General features: G+C 47.2%; 1 protein-coding gene across 1 annotated transcript; it reads left to right on the top strand.

The window, feature by feature from the left end:
• The first annotated feature begins 265 nt into the window (after positions 1 to 265).
• On the top strand, positions 266 to 20942 carry SERPINA11 (serpin family A member 11). Its single transcript, XM_052659980.1, has 6 exons — positions 266 to 360; positions 2157 to 2331; positions 11880 to 12525; positions 14377 to 14650; positions 17888 to 18035; positions 20739 to 20942. Exons 1-6 carry the CDS (start codon positions 275 to 277, stop codon positions 20940 to 20942), a joined length of 1533 nt encoding a protein of 510 aa, XP_052515940.1. The 5' UTR covers positions 266 to 274.
• The last annotated feature ends 947 nt before the right edge of the window (positions 20943 to 21889 follow it).

Below are 21889 nucleotides of genomic sequence, written 5' to 3'. Positions count from 1 at the left end.
CAAGCAGATCACCTCTGGGGGCCCCAAACATGAAGGTGGTGATGACTTTTCCACCAGATCACTCTTTGACTTTTCCTTCCTGATTTTCCCAGGCATCTTGAAAAGAGCTTTTCAGCCCAGTCTCACCCAGAAGGAGGACTTCTTTTTGAATGACAAAACCAAAGTGCAGGTGGACATGATGAGAAAGACAGAACAGATGCTTTACAGCCGGTCAGAGGAGCTATTTGCTACGATGGTTAAGATGCCTTTCAAAGGAAATGTGTCCCTAATTCTCATGCTCCCAGACGCAGGACACTTTGACAATGCTCTTAAAAAGTTGACTGCTAAGCGAGCTAAACTTCAGAAAACCAGTAACTTCAGGTATGCTATTCTAAAGGAATACTTTAGATTCGAATTAGATTTTTGCTCTGCCCTCACTTCCTCTATGCAAAAGCTTTATTTGGGCGGCAAGGGTGGGCAAGTTTGGCATCTGGTTATTTCCTAGGATATTTGTAGAAAATGAAACGAAGCAAACAGGAAGAATGGTGGCCTGAATCCCATTACCAAGTTGGAAGCCCCTTAAACTGTTAATTATGGTTCTTTCGGTGACATGCACAATATCAGAAACCCACTTCGTAAAAGATCAAGTTGGATACAGAGAGGAATTATTGGAAAGATACATGGGAATTTCACGAAACTTACAAAATACACGAAATGGAATTTCAGGGAATAAACACAGGCAGGTTTCATGAGGGATTGGAACAAGGGACAGCAAAGTCACCTGGAACTCCGTCTCTCTTGTCACAAGTCCTTGTTTCTACCTCTCCAGCTCAGCAAACCAGCTTTCCCACACACATTAGCACACAATCCACTCACCCCCAAAATATTTTCTGAGCATCTATTCTATGCCAGAAACTGCTTGGTGCTGGAAATACAATGGTTAGCCAAAATCACCTCTGTTCTCATGAAATTTTCAGTCTGGTAGGAAAGGTAGAAAGTCAACTAACAAATACGCAGCTTCAAATTGTAGAAAAGCTATAAGAGAATGAGCAGGGTATATAACATAATTCAGTGGTGAAGTGTTCATCAGGGATCTTAAGTAGGAAATGATCTTAAGGAAGTAAATGTCAAGCTAAGACCACTGTGGATAGACATGACTCTCTTCCGTTCAACCAGATGTTCCAACCCACTCTGCATTGAGCATCTTTCAGTTCCAATTACATATTCATGAAAGAGAGAACTGGATCGATCCAGCTTAAGTACCGTGTCCATCGGGCTCCAATCAATGAGGATAAATTACATAGCAAAAGTGTGATCTTCAATGGTCCACTGATCTTAGTGGCGAGAGTCGGGGAACAGTCTTCGGGCAACAAATGTGCAGATTGGGAAGAAATCTGTGAATAGCATTTACTCCTACAGTAGAGAGCCACCGCAGAGTGGATCGGTTCTTTTCTGCCACAGCTGTGTGTCCCACAGTATTCCTAATTGGGGCAGAGGGGATTCAGCAGTGGAGGAACCCAGCTGAGTGGGTCGCTATCCAATCAGAAGTTCAACACACATTGACACAGGCTAAGATGGATTGGTCTGTGAGCAACCAAAAATGTTGGGTGAGAGGGCTGGCACTACACATTCTAATGCTTTGTTCAGTTGCTAAGTCATATCTGACTTTTCGCGATCACTTTCTAATACTCTCCCTTAGTTACAGAGTTGCTGATCTGTAGAAGGAGTCCTCCTCCTTTCTGTTCCAAAGATTATCATCGGAGATGGAACTTCCTCTCCTGTGAAAACTCCCTATGCTCTGCCTGGGGCAAGAGGACCCCATATCCCCCAACCCCTCAGCACGTTTAGGGTCACCACACAGTTCAAACTGCTGCTTCCAGATGGAGGGTTAGAGGGACTCAGGGCTGGATGCCCTTGGTCTGACCTTCATCTTCTCTTGTATAGAAAGCCTGTGAAGGGAATCATTTGAATAGTAAAGTGTATTCTGAGTTAGTGGTTTCCTTGGAAATTTAGCTCAGACCCCAGCATCTTTAATCTCCACCCCAAGCAAGCCCTGAGAGCAAACACTTCCATTACATTTTCACTAGGAAAAGATCTTTCAGCCTAAGCAAAGTGCAGCCTGTGGACTCCAGGACAGAGACATAGCTCAGCTTCCTTGTCATTTTCATTCTCAACAGACTGGTGCACTTAACTTTGCCCAAGATCAAGATCACCTTCAAGATAAACTTTAAGCATCTGCTTCCCAAAATTAACTTAAAGCATCTGCTTCCCAAGATTGACCCCAAACATACGCTGACTACCAGAGCAAGTTCACAGGACGTCACATTGAAGGCTCCCCTGCCTAATTTGGAGGTGAGTGGGGCAATTTCTAGGGTCTCTGTTTTATTATCCACCACTGCTAAGTCACTTCAGTCGTGTCCGACTCTGTGCGACCCCATAGACAGCAGCCCACCAGGCTTCCCCCGTCCCTGGGATTCTCCAGGCAAGAACACTGGAGTGGGTTGCCATTTCCTTCTCCAATGCAAGAAAGTGAAAAGTGAAAGTGAAGTCACTCAGTCATGACCAACCCTCAGCGACCCCATGGACTGCAGCCTTCCAGGCTCCTCCGTCCATGGGATTTTCCAGGCAAGAGTACTGGAGTGGGGTGCCATTGCCTTCTTCGATTATCCACCACAGCCCTGATTGAAAATTAGTTTTTTAATACAGCAGTTATAGCTCTTATCTGCCCAGATCCCTGGGCTTTGGGGGTCCTTTCGTCATTCACTCACTCAAAGGTTATTGCTTCAAGCCCTGGAGGCACTGGGGGGTAAAGTCATGGGCCATCCAGACAACATCTTACTCTCATAGCTGTTATGTTCTACTGACAGGGAAGACAGTGAGCATGCCCACAGACCTGTATGCTCTACGTCCACCCGCAATACATCATCTGAAGGAAAGAAAGCAGAGAAACCAGGAGCAGTGGGCTGGGGTGCAGTGGGCAGGCATTAGAAGGGCTGGGTTGGCCTTTATGCCAAGTCTTGGATAAAGGCCAAGGGAAAGCAAGGGGGTATATGCCTCAGGACTCGTGTTCTGGGCAAAGAGACCAACCAGTGTATCCAAGGGGATGTGAACCCAACATTTTTTAAGAACCCCAAGAAAGCCCAGGCAGCTTGAGTGATGAGTGAGACAGAGTCTGGTAGGAGGTGAGGGCAGAAGCCAGGCAGAGCCGGGTCACTTGGGTCTCCCAGGCCCTGGATAGGACTGGGGTTTTATTTGATCAACATGGGAGATCACCAAGGCTGACATGAGCATTTTATGAAAGATCACTTTTTGCCATGTGGAAAACAGGCAGTGTCCCTGGAGGAAGAGAGGACTCAGTAGGAAGTTTGGCGGATAACCTAGGTGAGAGATATTGGCGGTTAGATGGGGCGTTCAGGGGAGAGTTAACAGTGATGAGAAGGTGCTGTGGGCTTTTTAGACAGAGCTGGGGAGCGGGAAGGGGAGTCGGTTTGTGAGCTGGAAGAATGGGAAACAATGGAGCCAATGTCTGAGGCAGGAAAAACGAAGGAGGAGTGGGTCTTGGGCAGGCAGAGACTAGCTCTGCTAAACTGGAGATACCAGTTAGACATTTGGATGCCAGGAAGCATCTACTCATGAGATAATTTTACTCACCCCGGTGGACACAGGGGTTGCCCTCCAATGACTCCGCCAAGGTCACTAACTAGCTGACTGCTTTGTGGCTGCCCTGTAACACTTCGCCCAGAATGTAAACAGCATCACCATCTCTCATCCTGGTACAGTGCTTGACAAACCACAAAACACTTTCTCACAGTTTCTCTCGCTCAGTCTCCCAATGAACCCAAAGAACCCTGTTCTTTAATTGGGAGATGAGGACCTGCTGCTCAGAGACATCGGGTGGAGTTCCGAAGGTTAGGACCCCACAGGCATGCTGTGCTTTCCATGGCCCAGTGGGTATAAGTAAGTAAGTGTTAGTGGCTCAGTTGTGTCTGACTCTTTTGCAGTCCTGTAGACTGTAGCCTGCCAGGCTTCTCTATCCATGGGCTTTCCTGGGCAAGAATATTGGAGTGGGTTGCCATGCCCTTCTCCAGGGGATCCTCCCAACCCAGGTGTCAAACCTGGGTCTCCTGCACTGCAGGCAGCTTCTTTACTGCCTGAGCCACTAACAAAATCCACCCAGCAGATGTGCCCTGAGTGCTGGGTTTGGGAGATGTTGGGCTCTTAACAATCCAGTACAAACAATGTCATGGCCGCGTTCCCCAGCAGGGCCTCCTGCAGATCAGGGGTCATGTATGTTCTGGCACAAGTGCTTTTTCTCAGAGGGCAAATTGTCCTTGGTTGGATGGAGACAAGAAAACCTAGCTCCCTGGTGGTTTTCATCACATCCTTTATAGAAGTGTTGGAAAGGACTATCTCTCAGTTATTTTGTGGCATTTTTTTCTAAGCCTTCAGACCACCCAGCCTTCCTCTGTGTTTTCTTCCCCTTTTCTCCCTTTTACATGCGCAGACTCCTTGAGTCATCCACCCAACCCTGAGGATGTCTGAACCCAACAATCCCCAACCCTAGTATTGACCCCTCTTGGGGACATCTGACTTTGAAGGGCGAATTCGGTTGCTGGGAGCCAAGGGCAGCTTTCCAGGAGTGGAAGCTAGCCTTCCTCCAACTGCTGGTGGCTTTCCAGGAGTGGAAACCAGCCTTCCTTCACCTGGCATCAGCTGTCGGGGAAGGCTGCCCCTCGATCTTGCCATAGGAGATTGCTGGGCACATCCTACCCCCACTGCCACCCCAACTCCAGCCAACTTGGTCTGGGGCTAATTCAGAATCTGTGTCTTCCAGGCCCTGCATCAAGTTGAGATAGAGCTGAGCGAGCATGCCTTAACCACGGACACAGCCATTCACACAGATAATCTGTTGAAAGTCCCCATGAACGCAAAGGAGGTCCCGGTGGTTGTGAAGTTCAACAGACCCTTCTTGCTGTTTGTGGAGGATGAGATGACTCAAACAGACCTCTTTGTGGGCCAAGTCCTCAATCCCCAAGTTGAGTAGAGGCGGGGCCATGCTGTGCAGCACAGAATCTTAGCAGGCCATGAATAAAAAGAGTACAATTCACCAGCCGTGCGTCAGAGCCACTGGGACTGAGAAGCATGGTCTGGGAATGGAGTGGGGACGGGTCTTCACTGGTCTTCTGTCCAGGAACAGAGTGGCATAAGGCGGTTGAGGGGGGCTGCCAGGGATTTTTGGCCAGGATGTCTTCTATCCCGGAACAAGGCTGACATAGGCAGAGAAGCAATTCTGAGTGGGTGAGCAGGTGCAGAAGGGCTGTTTCAGTCGGGGGCTGTCTCACAGCCTTGCTTCCTGCCCAACTGGCAGTCAGAGCATGGCGCCTCATCTGTACTTTCCCTCTGTCCCCTGCCCCCTGCCCCCGGCAGCCCCAGGAAGAGGCATGTCCCACTACAGAGAGGAGGCTGGGAAGAGGACAGACCCCTGGGGGGCTTCTGTATGTTCACCCAGCTCCAGGGAGAAATGGGGGTACCAGAGAGGTTGAAAGTCCCAAATATGCTGACAGCATCTTCTCTGTCCCTCACTTGGTCTCTTTCCATCTTCACAGCAAGCTTCTGGTGGTAGTAGCTGTAGTTCAGCTGCTGTCCTGTCCGACTCTTGCATCCCCACAGACTGTAGCCCCCCAGGCTCCTCTGTCCATGGGATTCTCCAGGCAAGAATACTGGAGTGGGTTGCCATTTCCTTCTCCAGGGGATCTTCCCGACCCAGGGATCGAACCTGGGTCTCCTGCATTACAGGCAGATTCTTTACCAACTGAGCTAAAACAGCCTTCTATGAGAGAGTCATTATTGCCCCCTACCGCACAGGAAGTAAAAGCAATGTGGGAAAAAAAGGACAATCATGCACAGAATAGGGGGTGTGTGTGTGTGTGTGTGTGTGTGTGTGTGGCTGGGACTTGGGTATTACCCGGCTGGCTATGAACCTCCTTGGACATATAGAATCAAGGAGTCTGATGGCAACCAGACATTTGACAAGTCAGGTCCAGAGGCCAAGGGCACAAAGACATCCAAAGAGGCTGACCCAATACTGCTACCCATGCAGCAGGACCTTGCCTGGATGGGTTAGCTCAGCAGAGCAGCCAGAGAAGACTAGGCCAGATGGTGAAATGAAACTCTTCTGGTAGAAATTCCAGGTTCAGTGCTGAAAACATAAGGCCAGGAGTGAGACGGGTGGACAAAAATGGGGCAGGCGGCACTGACTCCTGAGCCACGTAATGACATGACCAAGACAGAACCTCCTGGGGGCCACCAGTAGACCCAGGAGCCTTGGACTGGACAAGAGAGACCTGGGCCCCCTCAAAACATGAGAAGTCCCTCTGTGGTGGGATTTAGGACACGACCCAAGTGTGCTCTTCTGGGGATGATATGAGCCCGAAGGAACCCCATCCACTACCAGAGGAGTCATTTCAGGGCTAGAACTTTCATTCTTTTAACAAAGATGCCCAAGAAAAGGCCTTGCCATTGGCATTATCACTTAAACCCAAGCTGCAAGAAAGGAGAGGCCTGGGGATGGGCCACAAGAGTACCTTGGAAAAGCAGTTCAGTAAAGGAGCTAACTCAAGAGAGGAACCATGAGGTGGATCGTTTTAGAAAATGTGGAGGAAGCGGAGTCAGAAGCATAAGCAAAGGAAGAAGCCAGGAGACCCACGCTTGGGCTCGGATCGTATCCAAGCAGATGCAAGGCAGAGGCAGAGGGGGAAGGTGATCGCAGAGGAGGCTGAGGGCCTGGTTCTGACCTTAGTGGCCCCAACCTGCAGTGGCTTGAAGCAGGTTTTCAGTTCCTTGTCAGAGACTGAGGTCAGGTTGCTGCAGGGAGAGAGTTCCTAATCACTAGACCAATGGTCAGTGACAAGGCCCTGGCCCCTTGGCTCTGCAGAAAAGAATTCCCATAAATACAGAAAGTACTAAAATAATTAAAGTGTTTATTTGGGGAAAAGAGAACAGGACATGTAGACAGACATGGGTAGACAGAGAGAGAGAGACAGTGGCAGTTTTAATCACTTATATGGGGCATTTCTTCTGGGTTTGCTTGGTTCTGAACCTGTAGTTGGGCTTCCCTGAGAGCTCAGTTGGTAAAGAATCTGCCTGCAATGCGGGAGACACCAGTTCAATTCCTGGGTTGGGAAGATGGGGCTTCTCATGTGTACGCGTGCATCTCTCAGTCAAGATGAGTTCCATCGAAGAGGACTGTGGGTAACTGACATCACTTACTATGGAGTGGCTCCCCCTCCCTTTCTAACCTCCAAGGAACTTTCCGGTCGGGAAGATTTTCTTGACTTTGAAAATGAGAAATATGTGGTCCCTTATCTCTTATCTGGGCAAGGCCCAGCCTCCTCTCCTGATGGTCCCGCTATTGATATTTTGGGGTTTTGGAGCTTGGATAGTCCACAGAGAAGAAACTCCATCTGCTTACCCTGGGGGTGGGGGGCATCTACTGCCTGCCTCAGTTACATTAGGTAGAGGGTGTCCATGAAGGATTTATTCAAGGTGTACAGGATGATGGTTTGATTTCCACATGTTGTGGAATGAGCACCACAGTACTTTTAGTTAACATCTCATATTCAGAGTGATTCATAAAAGACATGGCTCAGAACACACAAAAACACCAGGAGAGTCAGCAGCTGCCGCATCACGACCCCCTGACGGCACATCCGTATGTGAGTGTCTTCACTCACCAAGGGGTCCAGGATCTCAATTCCCTCTGCAGGACAAGCCAGCAGGACGGAAACTATAAAGAAAAGGTCACTTCCGGCCTTCATACCAGTTCTGGGAATTGACCTGACAAATATTAACTAGGCTGCCGTGATCGTCAGGCACTCTTTTCCTGCGGGTAGGAGGCGAGGCGGTGCTGGAGACCCAGGGCCCCCAGCCCAGGGACCTTGCTGTGAGTACCACGCTCGTGTCTGAAATGAAGGTGGGGGTGACGGCACTCTCTCTTTCCCTCCCTCCTCCTCTCCCTCCCCCTGCGCACCACCCCCAACCAGTCCCTCCTTCTCACTTTGGCGGAATAACCGGCAGAACTGAGTTCCCTGAAGGAAAAATGCGATGATGTACTTGCTTCCAAGTCTTGAAGCGGGAACTTCAGGTTTTAAACAACCTTTTATGAATAACTTGGCCTTTAAATTTCTTTTGAGAAACTCCCAGTATTTCTCACAGCTAGACAAGAAAACAGAGCAATACAACCCAAAGCAAAATGATCGCACGGTTGTAGCCACTTTACGGGACATTTTATTATATGAGAGGGATGCTTCAGGGCCCTGGTCTAGATTTGACCCATGCTCCTGCCACTTGTGATCGTCTGGCCTCGAGACTCAGTTGCCCCATGCGTACAACAGGGATAATATTACCGAGGTCTTGGGTTCTCATAAGGACTCCACAAAATGACATGAAGCAGTTTTCCTCCGCTGGGGCACTGCCGGCATGTGGGGCAGACCATGCTTCCTGGCTTGCGTCTATTCTAGCATTTCCAGAGCTTCCTTTCTCCCACCACACTGCAGTTGCATCTCCTTCTCCAGACTTTGAGATGATCCGAAATATCATCCCTGCTTTTGCACACGATCCCTCCCACAGCATCTGAGAACAGGCTGGGAACTAGTGATCCAATACAGCCAATATCTCCATCTCCACCACAAAAGAAACAACAAATAGGGATATTACACCTAATTCAAGGGCTTCTTTTTTTTTTTTTTTAATTTTAAAATCTTTAATTCTTACATGTGTTCCCAAATATGAACCCCCCTCCCACCTCCCTCCCCATAACATCTCTGTGGGTCATCCCCATGTACCAGCCCCAAGCATGCTGTATCCTGCGTCAGACAGAGACTAGCGATTCAATTCTTACATGATAGTATACATGATAGAATGCCATTCTCCCATATCATCCCACCCTCTCCCTCTCCCTCTGAGTCCAAAAGTCCGTTATAGACAGCTGCGTCTTTTTTCCTGTGTTGCATACAGGGTCGTCATTGCCATCTTTCTAAATTCCATATATATGTGTTAGTATACTGTATTGGTGTTTTTCTTTCTGGCTTACTTCACTCTGTATAATTAATTCAAGGGATTCTTAATTTTCTTCTGAGATCTTTTGGGAAAAGGAATATAGGAATAACTTTGGTATAACTACATCCAGCCTCAGTAGAAAGGGTGAAAATTAACGCTGCATGCTTCCTACATGCCAGGTGCTTTTTGCATCATATCACGTCTTATGATCCTTAAGCAATGCCACCCCCAGGAGGTAGGCATTGTCATTTGCGTTTTGCAAATACCAACCAGCAGCTCAGAAAGCTTCCTTAACAGTGTCACCCGGTGATTTAACTACAGAGCCTTGATTCAAACCCAGGCCCTCTGACTTACAATTCAGTCCTTTGTGAAATAGATACTCTGCAGGTCTGGGTGTCCAGGGGGTGCAATAAATAGAAAATGGTAGTGAGTTCACTGGGGTAAAAAGAATAAACTGGAAAAAAGTTTTATTACAGCTGTATTTCTAATTTTCTCCAAGGGAAGTCCAATTTTTAAGCTGTTCTGTTTCCCAATGTGAATGAGAATCATTACTAAGTGGGCCTGTTCAATTCAGTTCAGTTCAGTCACTCAGTCATATCCAGCTCTTTGCGACCCCATGGACCGCAGCACACTAGGCCTCCCTGTCCATCACCAACTCCTGGAGCTTACTCAAATTCATGTCCGTTGAGTCAGTGATGCCATATACTGAGCTGCAATGGAGAGGTTAGGACATGGCCTTGGGGATCTGCCTGCAGTACTTTGACCAGCAAATGTGTTTCGACATAATCAATAATGAGACTACATTCTTCCCTCCCAACAACTGGCCTTGGGGGTTTAATGGGATTTTTAGGGCACCAGGTGTTATAAACCATCTACAAAAATATGTAAATTGCCCAGAGATCATTGGTTTGGGTGAAAGGCATTAAATGTGCTGATTAACAACTTACTGACCAGAGATGCATCTTTTGTTACTGGAACGTTATTGACCAGAGTCATTTCAATATTCACTTACATAACAAAACACCAGCAACAGGATTTGGTTTCTGCAAAATCCCCTGGTCAGTAGTGTGTTAAGACTTAAAATATATCCGGATAGACAAACGAGGATGGGGTGGTGAGCTGTGGATGGCCACTGTGGCATGGGACAACAGAAGAGTCAGTCTTGAAAGGAGCAAGAGGATGGGACTCCTTACGGAGGACAGCAAGGTGCGGGTTGGGGGGCCAAGTGCATGCTCTGTGTGGATGTGGGCGTGGGTGTGTGATAAGCCTTCACCCCGAGCTAACGCTGCACTCCTCACCCCGAAGCACTTTGACCCCCTAGGGGTGGCATGAAGCTCTTCTGGCCACATTATATTAATAGAGTGATATTAACGATACTATGGATGATATTAATGGAGTCATATTAATGAGCTCCTTAAAGCACAGGAGCTATTGTATTTGTTTCCTAGGCTGCATTAACAACCTTCCACAAACTGGGTGGTTTACAGAACAGAAACGGATTCTCACAGTTCTGAGGACAAGAAATCCAAGATCAAGGTGTCAGCAAGGCTGGGTCCTGAGGCTCCAAGGTGGGCGTCTGTTCCAGGCCGCTCTCCTTGCTCCTGTAATCTTAGGCGTTCCTTGGCCTGTAGAATCATCACCCTGATTGATCTCTGCCTTCATCCTTACATCTCCTTCTCCCTGTGTGTGTGTCCCTGCGTTCAGCTCCCCTTTTTATAAGGACATCAGTCATATAGATTAGGGCCCATGCAACCTCATATTAGAGCTTCAGAGACATAAGAGACACAAGTTCGATTCCTGGGCCAGAAAGATTCCCCTGGAGGAGGACGTGGCAACCCACTCTAGTATTCTTGCCTGGAGAATCCCATGGACAGAGGAGCCTAGCGGGCTAAGGGTTGCAAAGAGTCGGACATGACTGAAGCCTCTTAGCCTGAATGCACACAACCTCATATTAACTAATTACAACTCAATGACTCTATTTCCCAACAAGACCATGTTCTGATATGCTGAGGATTAGGACTTCAACATTTGAATTTGTGGGTGGGAGACTCAATTCAGCAGATGTCTTTCCTAAATCTCTCCATCAGTTAAGATACAGGTTTCAGCCCCTGCAAGTGACAAGAGCTACTGGAGATAACAGAGATGGAGTAAATCTCTCCCCAGGCCTCATTCATCCTGTGGCTTTGCCTGGCCTCATGGGCTGCCCTCACCCATAAGGTCTCTGAGGCCGATCGTCGCATCCACACTCCACCTCATGGAGACCAGAAAAGAAGAGGGCATGCCTCCTTCTGGGAGAGCCTGGCCAGGAGGTCCATGCAGCGTCTTACCCCCTCCAGTAGGCAAGATGCTAATTAAAGGCCACACCCAAGTGCAGGGGAGGCCAGCATCACTCCTGTCAAAGTGTCCTGACTTTTGTCCTACACTATTGAAGGTCACCCCAGTCTTTGAAAGTTAACAAATGATTGAAAGAATGACTAGAAAGTAGAAAGAAAAAGGAAAGATGGGAAGGAAGGAAGAAGGAAGGAAAGGAGGCAGGGAGGAGGAAGGCAAGGGGTAAAGACCATGGAAGTTGTTGGAGTTTATTTTGTGGGGGGAGGGGGGGTTAATCACTCAGAAAAATCAACAAAATCTTGTAGATGAGTCAATACATAAAGCTGAGAAGGGGCTTCTGCTGTGACTGAAGCCCTGGGGGAAAGTGTCTGGAGCCAGCTTACTCACCCCCTCCTCACCCTCTGCAGTGCCCCACTTGACATCTCTGTGGGATCCAGCCTGGATGTGGGTTTACTGTGTAAACACAAGGCTGTTTATGAAGGAGGATGACCTGTTCCCCATCTTGTTTTCAGAGGATGGGGCCAGCATGGCTGTGGCTGCTGGGAGCTGGGATTCTGGCCTCTGTCCACTGTCAGCCCTTTCCTGCCCGTGGAGATAAGAGCCTGAGGGTGCCTGAAGCTCCCCATGGTCAGCTCTCAGAGTCCTTCCCCGCCTACCAGAAAATTACACCCACCCTTATCAGCTTTGCTTTGCGTCTGTACAAGCAGCTGGCAGCAGAAACCCCAGGAAACATCTTCTTCTCCCCAGTGAGCCTCTCCAGTACCCTGGCCCTGCTCTCTTTGGGGGCACAAGCTGATACCCGGACTCAGATCCTGGAGGGCCTCGGCTTCAACCTCACTGAGACCCCAGAAGCCGACATCCACCGGGGCTTCCAGAGCCTAATCCACACCCTTGACCTACCCAGCCCCAAACTGGAACTGAAACTAGGCAACTCTCTGTTCCTGGACATGCAGCTGAAGCCTCAGCAGCACATTTTGGACAACATCAGGGAGCTGTATGGAGTTTTTGCCTTTTCTGCCAACTTCACAAACTCTGATGCAACTAGGAAGCAGATTAATGGCTACGTGAGCAGGCAAACATACGGGCAGGTCGTGGACTGCCTGGAGGAGTTCACCCAAGACACTCTCATGGTTCTCTTGAATTATATGTTCTTTAAAGGTGAGGGCTGGCTCAGGCGCCTCCATCTCCAACCCTGCCCCTAAAAGGCACATATCTAAAATCTATAGCTGTATCTTCTGGAAGTTACCTCCCTATATTTAAATACTGGTCTTATCTGTTTTTATTGTTGTTTGGTCACTAAGTCATGTCTGATTCTTGCCACACCACGGGCTGTAGCCTTCCAGGCTCCTCTGTCCATGGGATTTCCTAGGCAAGAATACTGGAGTAGGTTGCCATTTCCGTCTCCAGTGGATCTTCCCAACCTAGGGATTGAGCCTGCGTCTCCTGCGTTGGCAGGTGAACTCTGTACCACTGAGCCACCAGAGAAGCCTTGGTCTTATATCACTACTTCTTAATTTATCAATATTTGATTTCTTTTGCCATGTTTTTTTCTGTTCTATTTTTACTCTGATTTTTTAATACAATTTAGAGTTAATCTTACTTTTCTATTAGTAATTCACTATTAGGGAAATATTTTATGTTTTATATTATTGCCTATTTCAAACTTACAGAAATGTGTAGAAAATGACAAAACCCACCATGTACCTAGAATTAACACATACTAACATTTTGCCATTCATGTCAGGTTTTTTTAAAAAGTAATATTGCGGATAAGTTCAATTTCTTCTTAATCTTCCCTGGCTCCATTTTCCTCCTTCCATCCCTCCCTAAAGGCAACCAGTATCCTAGGGTTGGTGTGTGTTCCTCACATCCGTGGGTTCACACCATTAGGGTCTGAGTCTAAATCATTATTGCTTCTCCTGAGTCTGACACAGGTTTAAGTGTGTGTTCAGGTTAAGGACATTTGCTGAATGAATGATTTTCAAGATAAACTTTGGCTTTCTGTTTAAGGCCTCTAGGAATGTTATTCATTCATTCAAAAGCATACATTAAGTACAAACTATATCACAAGGACTTTCATTACCTTTTGGGGAAATCTGCTGAAGACAAAGTTTCAATCTCTGGGTTGGAAAGATTCCTTGGAGAAGGAAATGGTAAGCCACTCCAATATTTTTGCCTGGGAAATCCCATTCAGAGAGGAGCCTGATGGGTTACAGTCCATAGGGTTATACAAAGTTGGACACAACTTGGCTACTACACAACAACAATATAAATAAGACAGTTTCCTCATTCTTGTGTAGGCCACAGTCCCATGTGAGTTGTCAGTGAGTAAAAGCACAGCTACTACTCAGTAGGAAAGTGATACTCTTCTGGATAGATACGGGTGCACTGGAGTTCTTGGAAGATGCAATTTTCCAGATTCAAAGAGCGAGGGAAGGCTTCCTGGAAGAGAAGTCATCTAAGCTAAGACACACAGGATGAGTTAAACATACTCAGGCAAAGAGGCTATGGGAGAAATGAATGGAAGAGGGTTCAAGTTGAAATATACTATGTGCAAAGGTCCAAGGAAAAGAATTACCATTGCATTTTCTAGAAAGAAACAAATTTAGTTAAACTGGTGCAAGTTCAGTCTGGCTACAATCTGGAAAATGATTTGGAGGAGAATAAGGGTAGAACAAAGACAACAGGAGATTGCTGACATGATTCAAAGTCAGATAGTGGCCTCAAATAAAGTGGTAACTTTGGAGACAGAATCATGCCCAATTGGGGGTGGGCATGAGGGACAGGATGAGCCAGCCCCTCCTCCATCACCAAGACCAGTGTTTGCAGGAGGTCAAGTCAGGAGATGATTGTGGGTGGAGATGGTAAGTAGACAGAAAGAAAGTACTGCACACATGGACAGGACTGTGAGAGATTCTGCATCTCTAACCAGCGTGGCTTAGTGTATGTCTCCCCAGGCTTGCCTTTTTAGAATGTCTTCTCATGGTTTTGTGGGTTTTGTGTCCTAAGCCAAGTGGAAGCATCCTTTCAATCGTTACCAGACCCAGAAGCAAGAGAGCTTCTTTGTGGATGGGAGGACCTCTCTCCGCATCCCCATGATGCACCAGAAGGAAATGCATAGGTTCCTCTATGACCAGGAGGTGGCCTGCACTGTCCTGCAGCTGGAATACAGCGGAAATGCCCAGGCCCTGCTGATCCTCCCTGACCCAGGAAAGATGGCGCAGGTGGAGGCTGCTCTGCAGCCAGAGACCCTGAAGAAATGGGATAAATTGCTCCTCCCCAGGTAAGTGCCAGAGCGGAAGGACTCTGGCTAACTTTGTATGAGAAACCAGCAGGTTTTGATCAACTCCAGTTGCAAGATCCTAAGCCCTAGCTTGGCTCTCTGCACTGCCAGTTAACCAACTATGTGATCTTGGGCAATTCTTGCCATGTGGGTCTCAGTTCTTAGTCGCTCAGTCATGTCCAACTCTTTGTAACCCCATGGACTGTAGCCCACCCGGCTCCTCTGTCCATGGAATTCTCCAGGCAAGAATACTGGAGTGGGTTGCCATGCCCTTCTCCAGGGTGTGGGTCTCAGATTTTCTCAAATGTAAAATGGGGCCATTATAACCACCACACTGGGTTGCTTGGAGGATTAATCAAGTTAATACGTATAGAATATGAGAGTGGTACCTGGTGCAGGAGAAGGGCTCACTGGGTATTAATCATGTTTACCCCTTCCTGGACATCTTTCTGCTTTTCCTCTTGTCTTTTTCTCCAGATAATAATTTACTACCAGAAGACAGCTAAGTGTATGTAACAAATCAGATTGAGGACAATTATTCAATATTAAGAATAATCATGATCCACAAGAACAGTGGGTATTTCTTAAGAGTGGCTCTTTCTTAGTTAAAACATTCCTTAAAGAAGCTAAATACCAAGAACAACATTGTAAAAACAAAAATGTCAATTGCCAGTTTGGGGAAACTCTACCTATCCCCTTCTCTCTCACTTTCTTTTTGGTTTGTGGTTTTTCTCATAGTGGTTTTAGCCTTTTTTGGTTTCCCTAGACCACATACTCCAACTAACCCATTCTTGAGATGTATCTTCCTTTATTGGGTACTCTGGATAAAATCTGGCCTCAAGTTCTAATTACCTCTTGCTGCATAACAATCCACCCCCAAAAGAATAGCTTGAGAAACACCCATCTAGTATCGCTCTTGATTCTGTGGGTGGACTGGGTTCAGCTGGGCAGTTTTCACTTGGGTCTCTTATAGACGGAGTCAGATAGTGGCCAGAAGTGGAGCATTGAAGTTTCCCCTACTTGAATGTCTAGAGCCTGGGTTGACTGGCTGGCTGAGCTAAGAGCTTAGCAGGCATCTCTCTCTCCATGTAGCATCTCCATGAGGCTAGCTTGGGCTTCTGCACAGCAGCTCAGCACAGTTGATATTGCTATATGACAGCCCAAGGATCCAAGAGGGAGCATTCTGAAAGGCAGGAAGTGAAGGCTCCCACTCTTTTAAGGCCTAGTTTCGGAAGTTAGCCAATGTCATTTCTGCCATATTCCATTGGTCAGAATATTCACTGGCTTCAAAGGGATGGGGTATAGACTAAACCTCTTAAATCCACCATCACTACTTGATAGATGTCAGTCACCTTCATCCCCATGGGAGCTTTCTCTCAGCACCCTAATGGCACCGGTACCAAGGATAGAGAAATGGTGTTTTGTGTTTGGGTAGAGATTCAAGCACCAAATAAAAGATACAGGTCAAGAACAGAGGCCGGGATTTAAAGTATTATTCCTGTTGTCTGTGAATCTACACAGCTCTGGTCAGTTTGATTCCAGCCCCATATTCTCAAGCTCCCTGGGATGAAACTGCCCTTTCCCCCATCACAGGAGGAAATACCATAGAATCTTCTAGACCAGTAGATTTTTTTTTTCTTAAGAAGGGTCTGTTTTGACCTCCCACTTTGACCTTCAAAAATCAAAACCAACCTAGTTGGTTTTATCTAAACCTCAGTTGTTCCCTGATACCATGTGTTGTGCCAGAGAGTTACAGTATCATGGTGACATTTGAATGGGCTTCCAGACATGGAAAATTCAAGCTGCCAGGTTTCTCTTTCACAGAAAGCAATGGCACCCCACTCCAGTACTCTTGCCTGGAAAATCCCATGGACAGAGGAGCCTGGTGGGCTGCAGTCCATGGGGTCGCTGAGGGTTGGTCATGACTGAGTGACTTCACTTTCACTTTTCACTTTCATGCATTGGAGAAGGAAATGGCAACCCACTCCAGTGTTCTTGCCTGGAGAATCCCAGGGAATAGGGAGCCTGGTGGGCTGCCGTCTTTGGGGTTGCACAGAGTCAGACATGACTGAAGCGACTTAGCAGCAGCAGCAGTAGCAGCAGATTTCCCTTTATTCAGTTATGAGAAAGGCTGGTCTGCCCAGGGGAACTGTGCTTTCTGATAACTCCATTTCTTTATTTACATTGATTGAACACCTACTCTTATGTTGGGCTCTCTAAAAGACACCCCTCAGCTAGGCTGTACTCAAACCCCGCTCCATGGCGGGACCTGCCTTCCAAATGCTGCCTGTGAAAATTGTGTCTGGTAGGCTCAAAAATTGGCCAGTGTAATTTCTGCCATACTCTATTGCTTTCTGTCCTCCACATTTGTTTCCTTTTTATCACTGTTCAACTCACTGACTTCCCACTACCTCCCACTTCAGTTAGACATCTGTACCCTCATATTGGCCCAAGAGTTAAACCAATAAAAAGTAATTTGAATTAACATCTCTAATTTGAATTTATTTGAGGGACAAGTTTCCAAGCTGGCTGGTAATTAAACCAAGCTTGCAGGTGTCATGTCCACTATCAAACAATAATTTCAGAGATGAATAATCCCAGGAAGAAAGGGACAGAATTCTCTGGGTAAAGGAAACTCATGAATATAACACTAGGAATAAGACAATCTGATGGCAGACGCATGGCAGTAACAGGAGAGAGTTACTCTGGACTCATGACGTCACTTCACGTGCAGGGCCTCTCAGCAGATCTTCAACAGCCCCTGAAGTCCAGACAGGTGAGAGACGGTGTAGCTTTATTAAGGGGTTGCCAGTAGACGGCTTTAGGATATAGTCCAGAAACTGAGCCAACAGAACTTGTTCATGAATCAGATATGGAGGTGGGGCAATGTTAATAGCATTTACCTTCCATGGTTACTCTGTGACTTTAATCAGCGAAGCCTTGGAAACCTAACCCAATGTCTAGCACCGAGAAAGTCCTCCAGAAATGTGACAAAGATGAAGACCTATGGCTGTGCCAGGAGTCTTCTTAGATCCAGACAGGATACTCTGTGTGGTCTGAAGAAAAGAGGGTTCTGGATTGTGGGATGTTCTGGCATAGTAGGTGGTATCATGAGAAGCCTAATTCCCCCACCCAGGGGAGCACATCTCCCTCCCAAAGCTCAGGCTGCCCACACACAGGGCAAGAGCAGCCTGTTTAATGAGACAGCAGAGCATCTCCATCTGATTCTCTCCCCAGCCTGCTGGATTTGCACCTGCCAAAGTTTTCCATTTCTGGAACATATAACCTGGAGGAGATACTTCCCCATATTGGTCTCACTGGCTTATTCAACTCAGAAGCTGACTACTCAGGAATCACTGGGCAGCTCAACAGAACCATCTCCAGGGTAAGGTGGTGTATGCGGGTATGTGTGTTGGCTGGGAGAGGGAGGGTATGTTCTCCTTTGACATAAGGTTCATTTGAGAGTCAAATGCTCCTTTTTTTCTTTTCTGATTCCTTAATATCACAATCTGTAAGGCTTCTTTTCACTGCAGCTCCCCTTTTACTCCCCTTTCTTCTAGACTTCTATGTGTTGCAAAGAAGCAACAGAGTCTTGAACAGAGTAGACGCCCATCCATGGAGCCAGAATTTCCCCAGGGGTGGGACCAGCCTTCTTTTCATCCTTTAAACTTCCTCCAAAGGCAGCCAGTGAGATTCTATCTACCTTTGTTACAACTGTAGAGAGTAGTGGGCATGAACAGGAAGTGTTCCATCAGCTTTGCTATAGTAACAAACAATCCCCAACTCTCAGTGTCTTCTTGTAACAGAGGTTTATGTCACTCATGTGGCATATCAGCGGTGTATCACTACGTCTCGCTACAAATCTACTTCGCATGTCTTCTTCATTCTAGAATGTAGGTTAAAAGAGAGGCTTCTGTGTGGGACATGCCATTCTTGTTGCAGCGGGGAAAAAACAGAGAAAAAATGCAATGTTTCTTAGCACTTCTCCTCACTCATGGCCTCTGTCAAGGCCACTCATTGACTAAGACGAATCCCACAGTTAAGACAGCCGTCAGTGGGGTGGGCTCATGTTCTCTCGCAAGAAGAACTGCAGGCCACAGGCACGGGCCGGGGCTGATGACAGCCTACAGGAAGGGAGAGTTCGTAGCTGAGAAGAAGAATGCAATTTTCCATAACCGGGAAGACCAGAAAGTCCCTTCTGTTCCTCCATTACCTTCCTAAGGTAGAGTCATTAATTATTAGTTTAGTCTTTGCTAGGAATTTCATAAAGAAAGTATACTGTCTTCAATTTCGGAAAGAGCAGCTGAGATTTGGAACATGAAACTAGGGAACAAAGACAGGGTTCTGAGTGTGTGTGTGTGTGTATGTGTACCTGCCCATCATGGAGAGAGCAAACAAGAGGAAAAAGGAATAATTTAACCTTTTAAAGGATTTATTTTACGGTAACTTCCGTTGTTAGATTTATCTCTTTACAAATCTTTTTAGAAATGAAAGAGATTGTCAAGGCCAACATTTGCAATTTCATTAAATTTAAAGCCTCAGAAACTTTCTTAAGGAGTTGTGTGAAAATGAGGTTTCAAAGGGCTTCCCAGGTGGCATTAGTGGTAAAGAACCTGCTTGCCAATGCAAGAAACGTAAGAGATGTGAGTTCAATTCCTGGGTTGGGAAGATCCCCTGGCTGAGAAAATGGCAACCCACTCCAGTATTGTTGCCTGAACAATTCCATGGACAGAGAAGCCTGGTGGGCTACAGCCCATAGGGTTGCAAAGAGTCTTACGTTACTGAGCACACAGGTACAAGGTTTTAAAAGAGCAGAATTCTTTTTTAAAAAAATTAATTTGTTTATTTTAATTGGAGGCTAATTATTTTACAACATTGTGGTGGTTTTCACCACACATCGACATGACTCAGCCATGGGTGCACATATGTCCCCCCATGCTGAAACCCCCTCCCACCTCCCTCCCCATCTTATCCTTCTGGGTTGTCCCAGAGCACCAACTTTGAGTACCCTGCTTCATGCATTGAACTTGCACTGGTCATCTGTTTTACATATGGTAATATACACGTTTCAAAGCTATTCTTTCAAATCATCCCACCCTCACCTTCTCCCACATAGTCCAAAAGTTTTGTTTACATCTTTACTATCTTTCTAAATTCCACATATGTGTTAATATACTGTATTGATGTTTCTCTTTCTGACTTACTTTACTCTATATAACAGGCTCCAGTTTCGTTCACCTCATTAGAACTGACTCAATGTGTTCTGTTTTATAGCTGAGTAAAATTCCATTGTGTATACATACCACAACTTCCTTATCCATTCATCTGCTGATGGACATCTAGGTTGCTTCCATGTCCTAGCTATTGTAAACAGTGAAAAGCAGATTTCTTTTCATGGAGCCCAGTAGAGTGCTTGGCACATCAGACAACCTGGTTTTGCTGAGCTCATTTTGGAAACCATTGACTTAGGCGGAGCAAGCCATTTTAACGATGAGAAAACTGAGACTTAGCAAGAACAAGCGCAGCTCGTAGCAGAAAATGAGTCTCCAGCCTGTGCCACGTACACCGGAGCGCTTAGGAAATGCTCCTAAAAGTCGCTGTTGGGTTTTTACAGACTGATGGGTGCATGCTTGAGCAGGCTTCCCATGTGGTGCAGTGGTAAAGAATCCACCTGCCAATGCAGAATCCATCCCCGGATCAGGAAGACCCCCTGGAGAAGGAAATGGCAACCCCCTCCAGTATTCTTGCCTGGAGAATCCCATGGACAGAAGATCCCGGTGGGCTACAGTCCATGGGGTTGGACACGACTGAGCAAATACGCATGCTCGTACAGCCCTCAGCCCCGTTCAGGCCTATCTGTCTCTCCTTCAAAGAGCAAACAGCATGGCCAGGGTGACACCCCAGGAGATGACGGAGGCAGAGAAACCTGCGAAGGAAGGAAATGAAATAAAGGCAGGAGTTGCTTCCTGGGAGGGCGGGACCTGAGTGGGGTAACTCCGCCTCCATCTCCTTCTGCCGCAGTAGGTGGCCTCGCCCCCTTGAAGCGCCCTGACCCCATGCTGTCTCTGCCCCTCTGCCCTCCTTCTAGGTGTCACACAAGGCGACAGTGGATGTGAATGAGCGGGGAACCGAGGCAGCTGTGGCCTCCGGCCTCCTCTCCCAGCCTCGGTCTCTGAACGTGACGTCAGCCCCACACGCCCGTTTCAACCGGCCTTTCCTCCTGCTCCTTTGGGAGGTGACCACTGAGAGCCCACTCTTCCTGGGAAAAGTTGTCAACCCAGCTGCTGGGTGAACATCGTGGGAGGCCAGGGGGTGTCTTTTTTAAAAAACAGGAGGGCCAGCACCAACCTGCATCTCAGGGCTGCTGTGAGGACCAGTGAAACAGTGTGCAAAGATGCTAATAAAGTTGACCCTGGGTTTTGTGAACAGTGAGGAGTGATGCTTACAAGAGGGTGTTGAGCACCCGGAGCAGAGGTCAGTCATTCACTCTACTGTCCCCTCCAATCTGGAGTCAGCTGTGGCTAGAAAGTTGGCAATGAGAGCAGCCTGGGGTTATAGCCTCCCTGGAGTCGTCCACCAATGCTGCTACTGCTGCTGATCCTTCCTGAGTGTCCTTTGGGCAAAAGTCCTAGGAAAAGGCACAAAGGACATCAGGAGGAGTAAGTGAATCTCTCGCTGCTTGGTGACCCATCTTGGCTATATAGCAAAGTGATGTCAACCTGAAATATCATTGCCTGGATGTCAGTACTTAGTTCACCTTGAGGGGAAATTGAAGCAGGGCAGGAGCTGTAAGTCATGTTCTATGAAAAGAAGGGGGTGCGAGGATGGGCCAATTAAATAAAATCCAGAAACAGAGGTCAAGTGTCCAAGGACAACTCCAGATCAAAGAAAGTGGAAAAATCAATATGGCCTGGTGAGACAGTGGGCTTATGGTGCAGTCTTGATCAGTGGGATGAATTTGCATCTAAGCAATGATGCATCCTTTTGGGGGTCAGCAGGCCCACCCCACAGGTGTGCCCCTCCAGTCTTAAAAAGGCATCTGTCTGGAAGTAGTAGGGAAACTCAGAAATGCCAACACAGCTGCATGTATCTACCATGCATGTGACAATACATCCCGACAGTGAAGTCGGTGCCTGGAGGGTGACTGTGGATGGTACATGTCTAGGAAAAAGCTGTACCAACAAGAGCAAGTGGTAGAACTCCCCCATCCTCATCCCAAGGAGGGAAGACTTGAATTGG

The sequence above is a fragment of the Budorcas taxicolor genome, chromosome 21, assembly GCF_023091745.1.
Source record: "Budorcas taxicolor isolate Tak-1 chromosome 21, Takin1.1, whole genome shotgun sequence".
Taxonomy (NCBI): domain Eukaryota; kingdom Metazoa; phylum Chordata; class Mammalia; order Artiodactyla; family Bovidae; genus Budorcas; species Budorcas taxicolor.
The sequence above is the reverse complement of the archived record's forward strand: the minus strand, read 5'-3'. Positions and strand labels throughout refer to the sequence as shown.

Bases quoted from the DNA above. Each gene is read 5' to 3' on its own strand.
- SERPINA11 (XM_052659980.1), top strand. From the start codon at position 275: ATGCTCCCAGACGCAGGACACTTTGACAATGCTCTTAAAAAGTTGACT. The intron at 361-2,156 runs GTATGCTATTCT...CATTCTCAACAG, and splicing joins CAGAAAACCAGTAACTTCAG to ACTGGTGCACTTAACTTTGC. The intron at 14,651-17,887 runs GTAAGTGCCAGA...TTCTCTCCCCAG, and splicing joins GATAAATTGCTCCTCCCCAG to CCTGCTGGATTTGCACCTGC.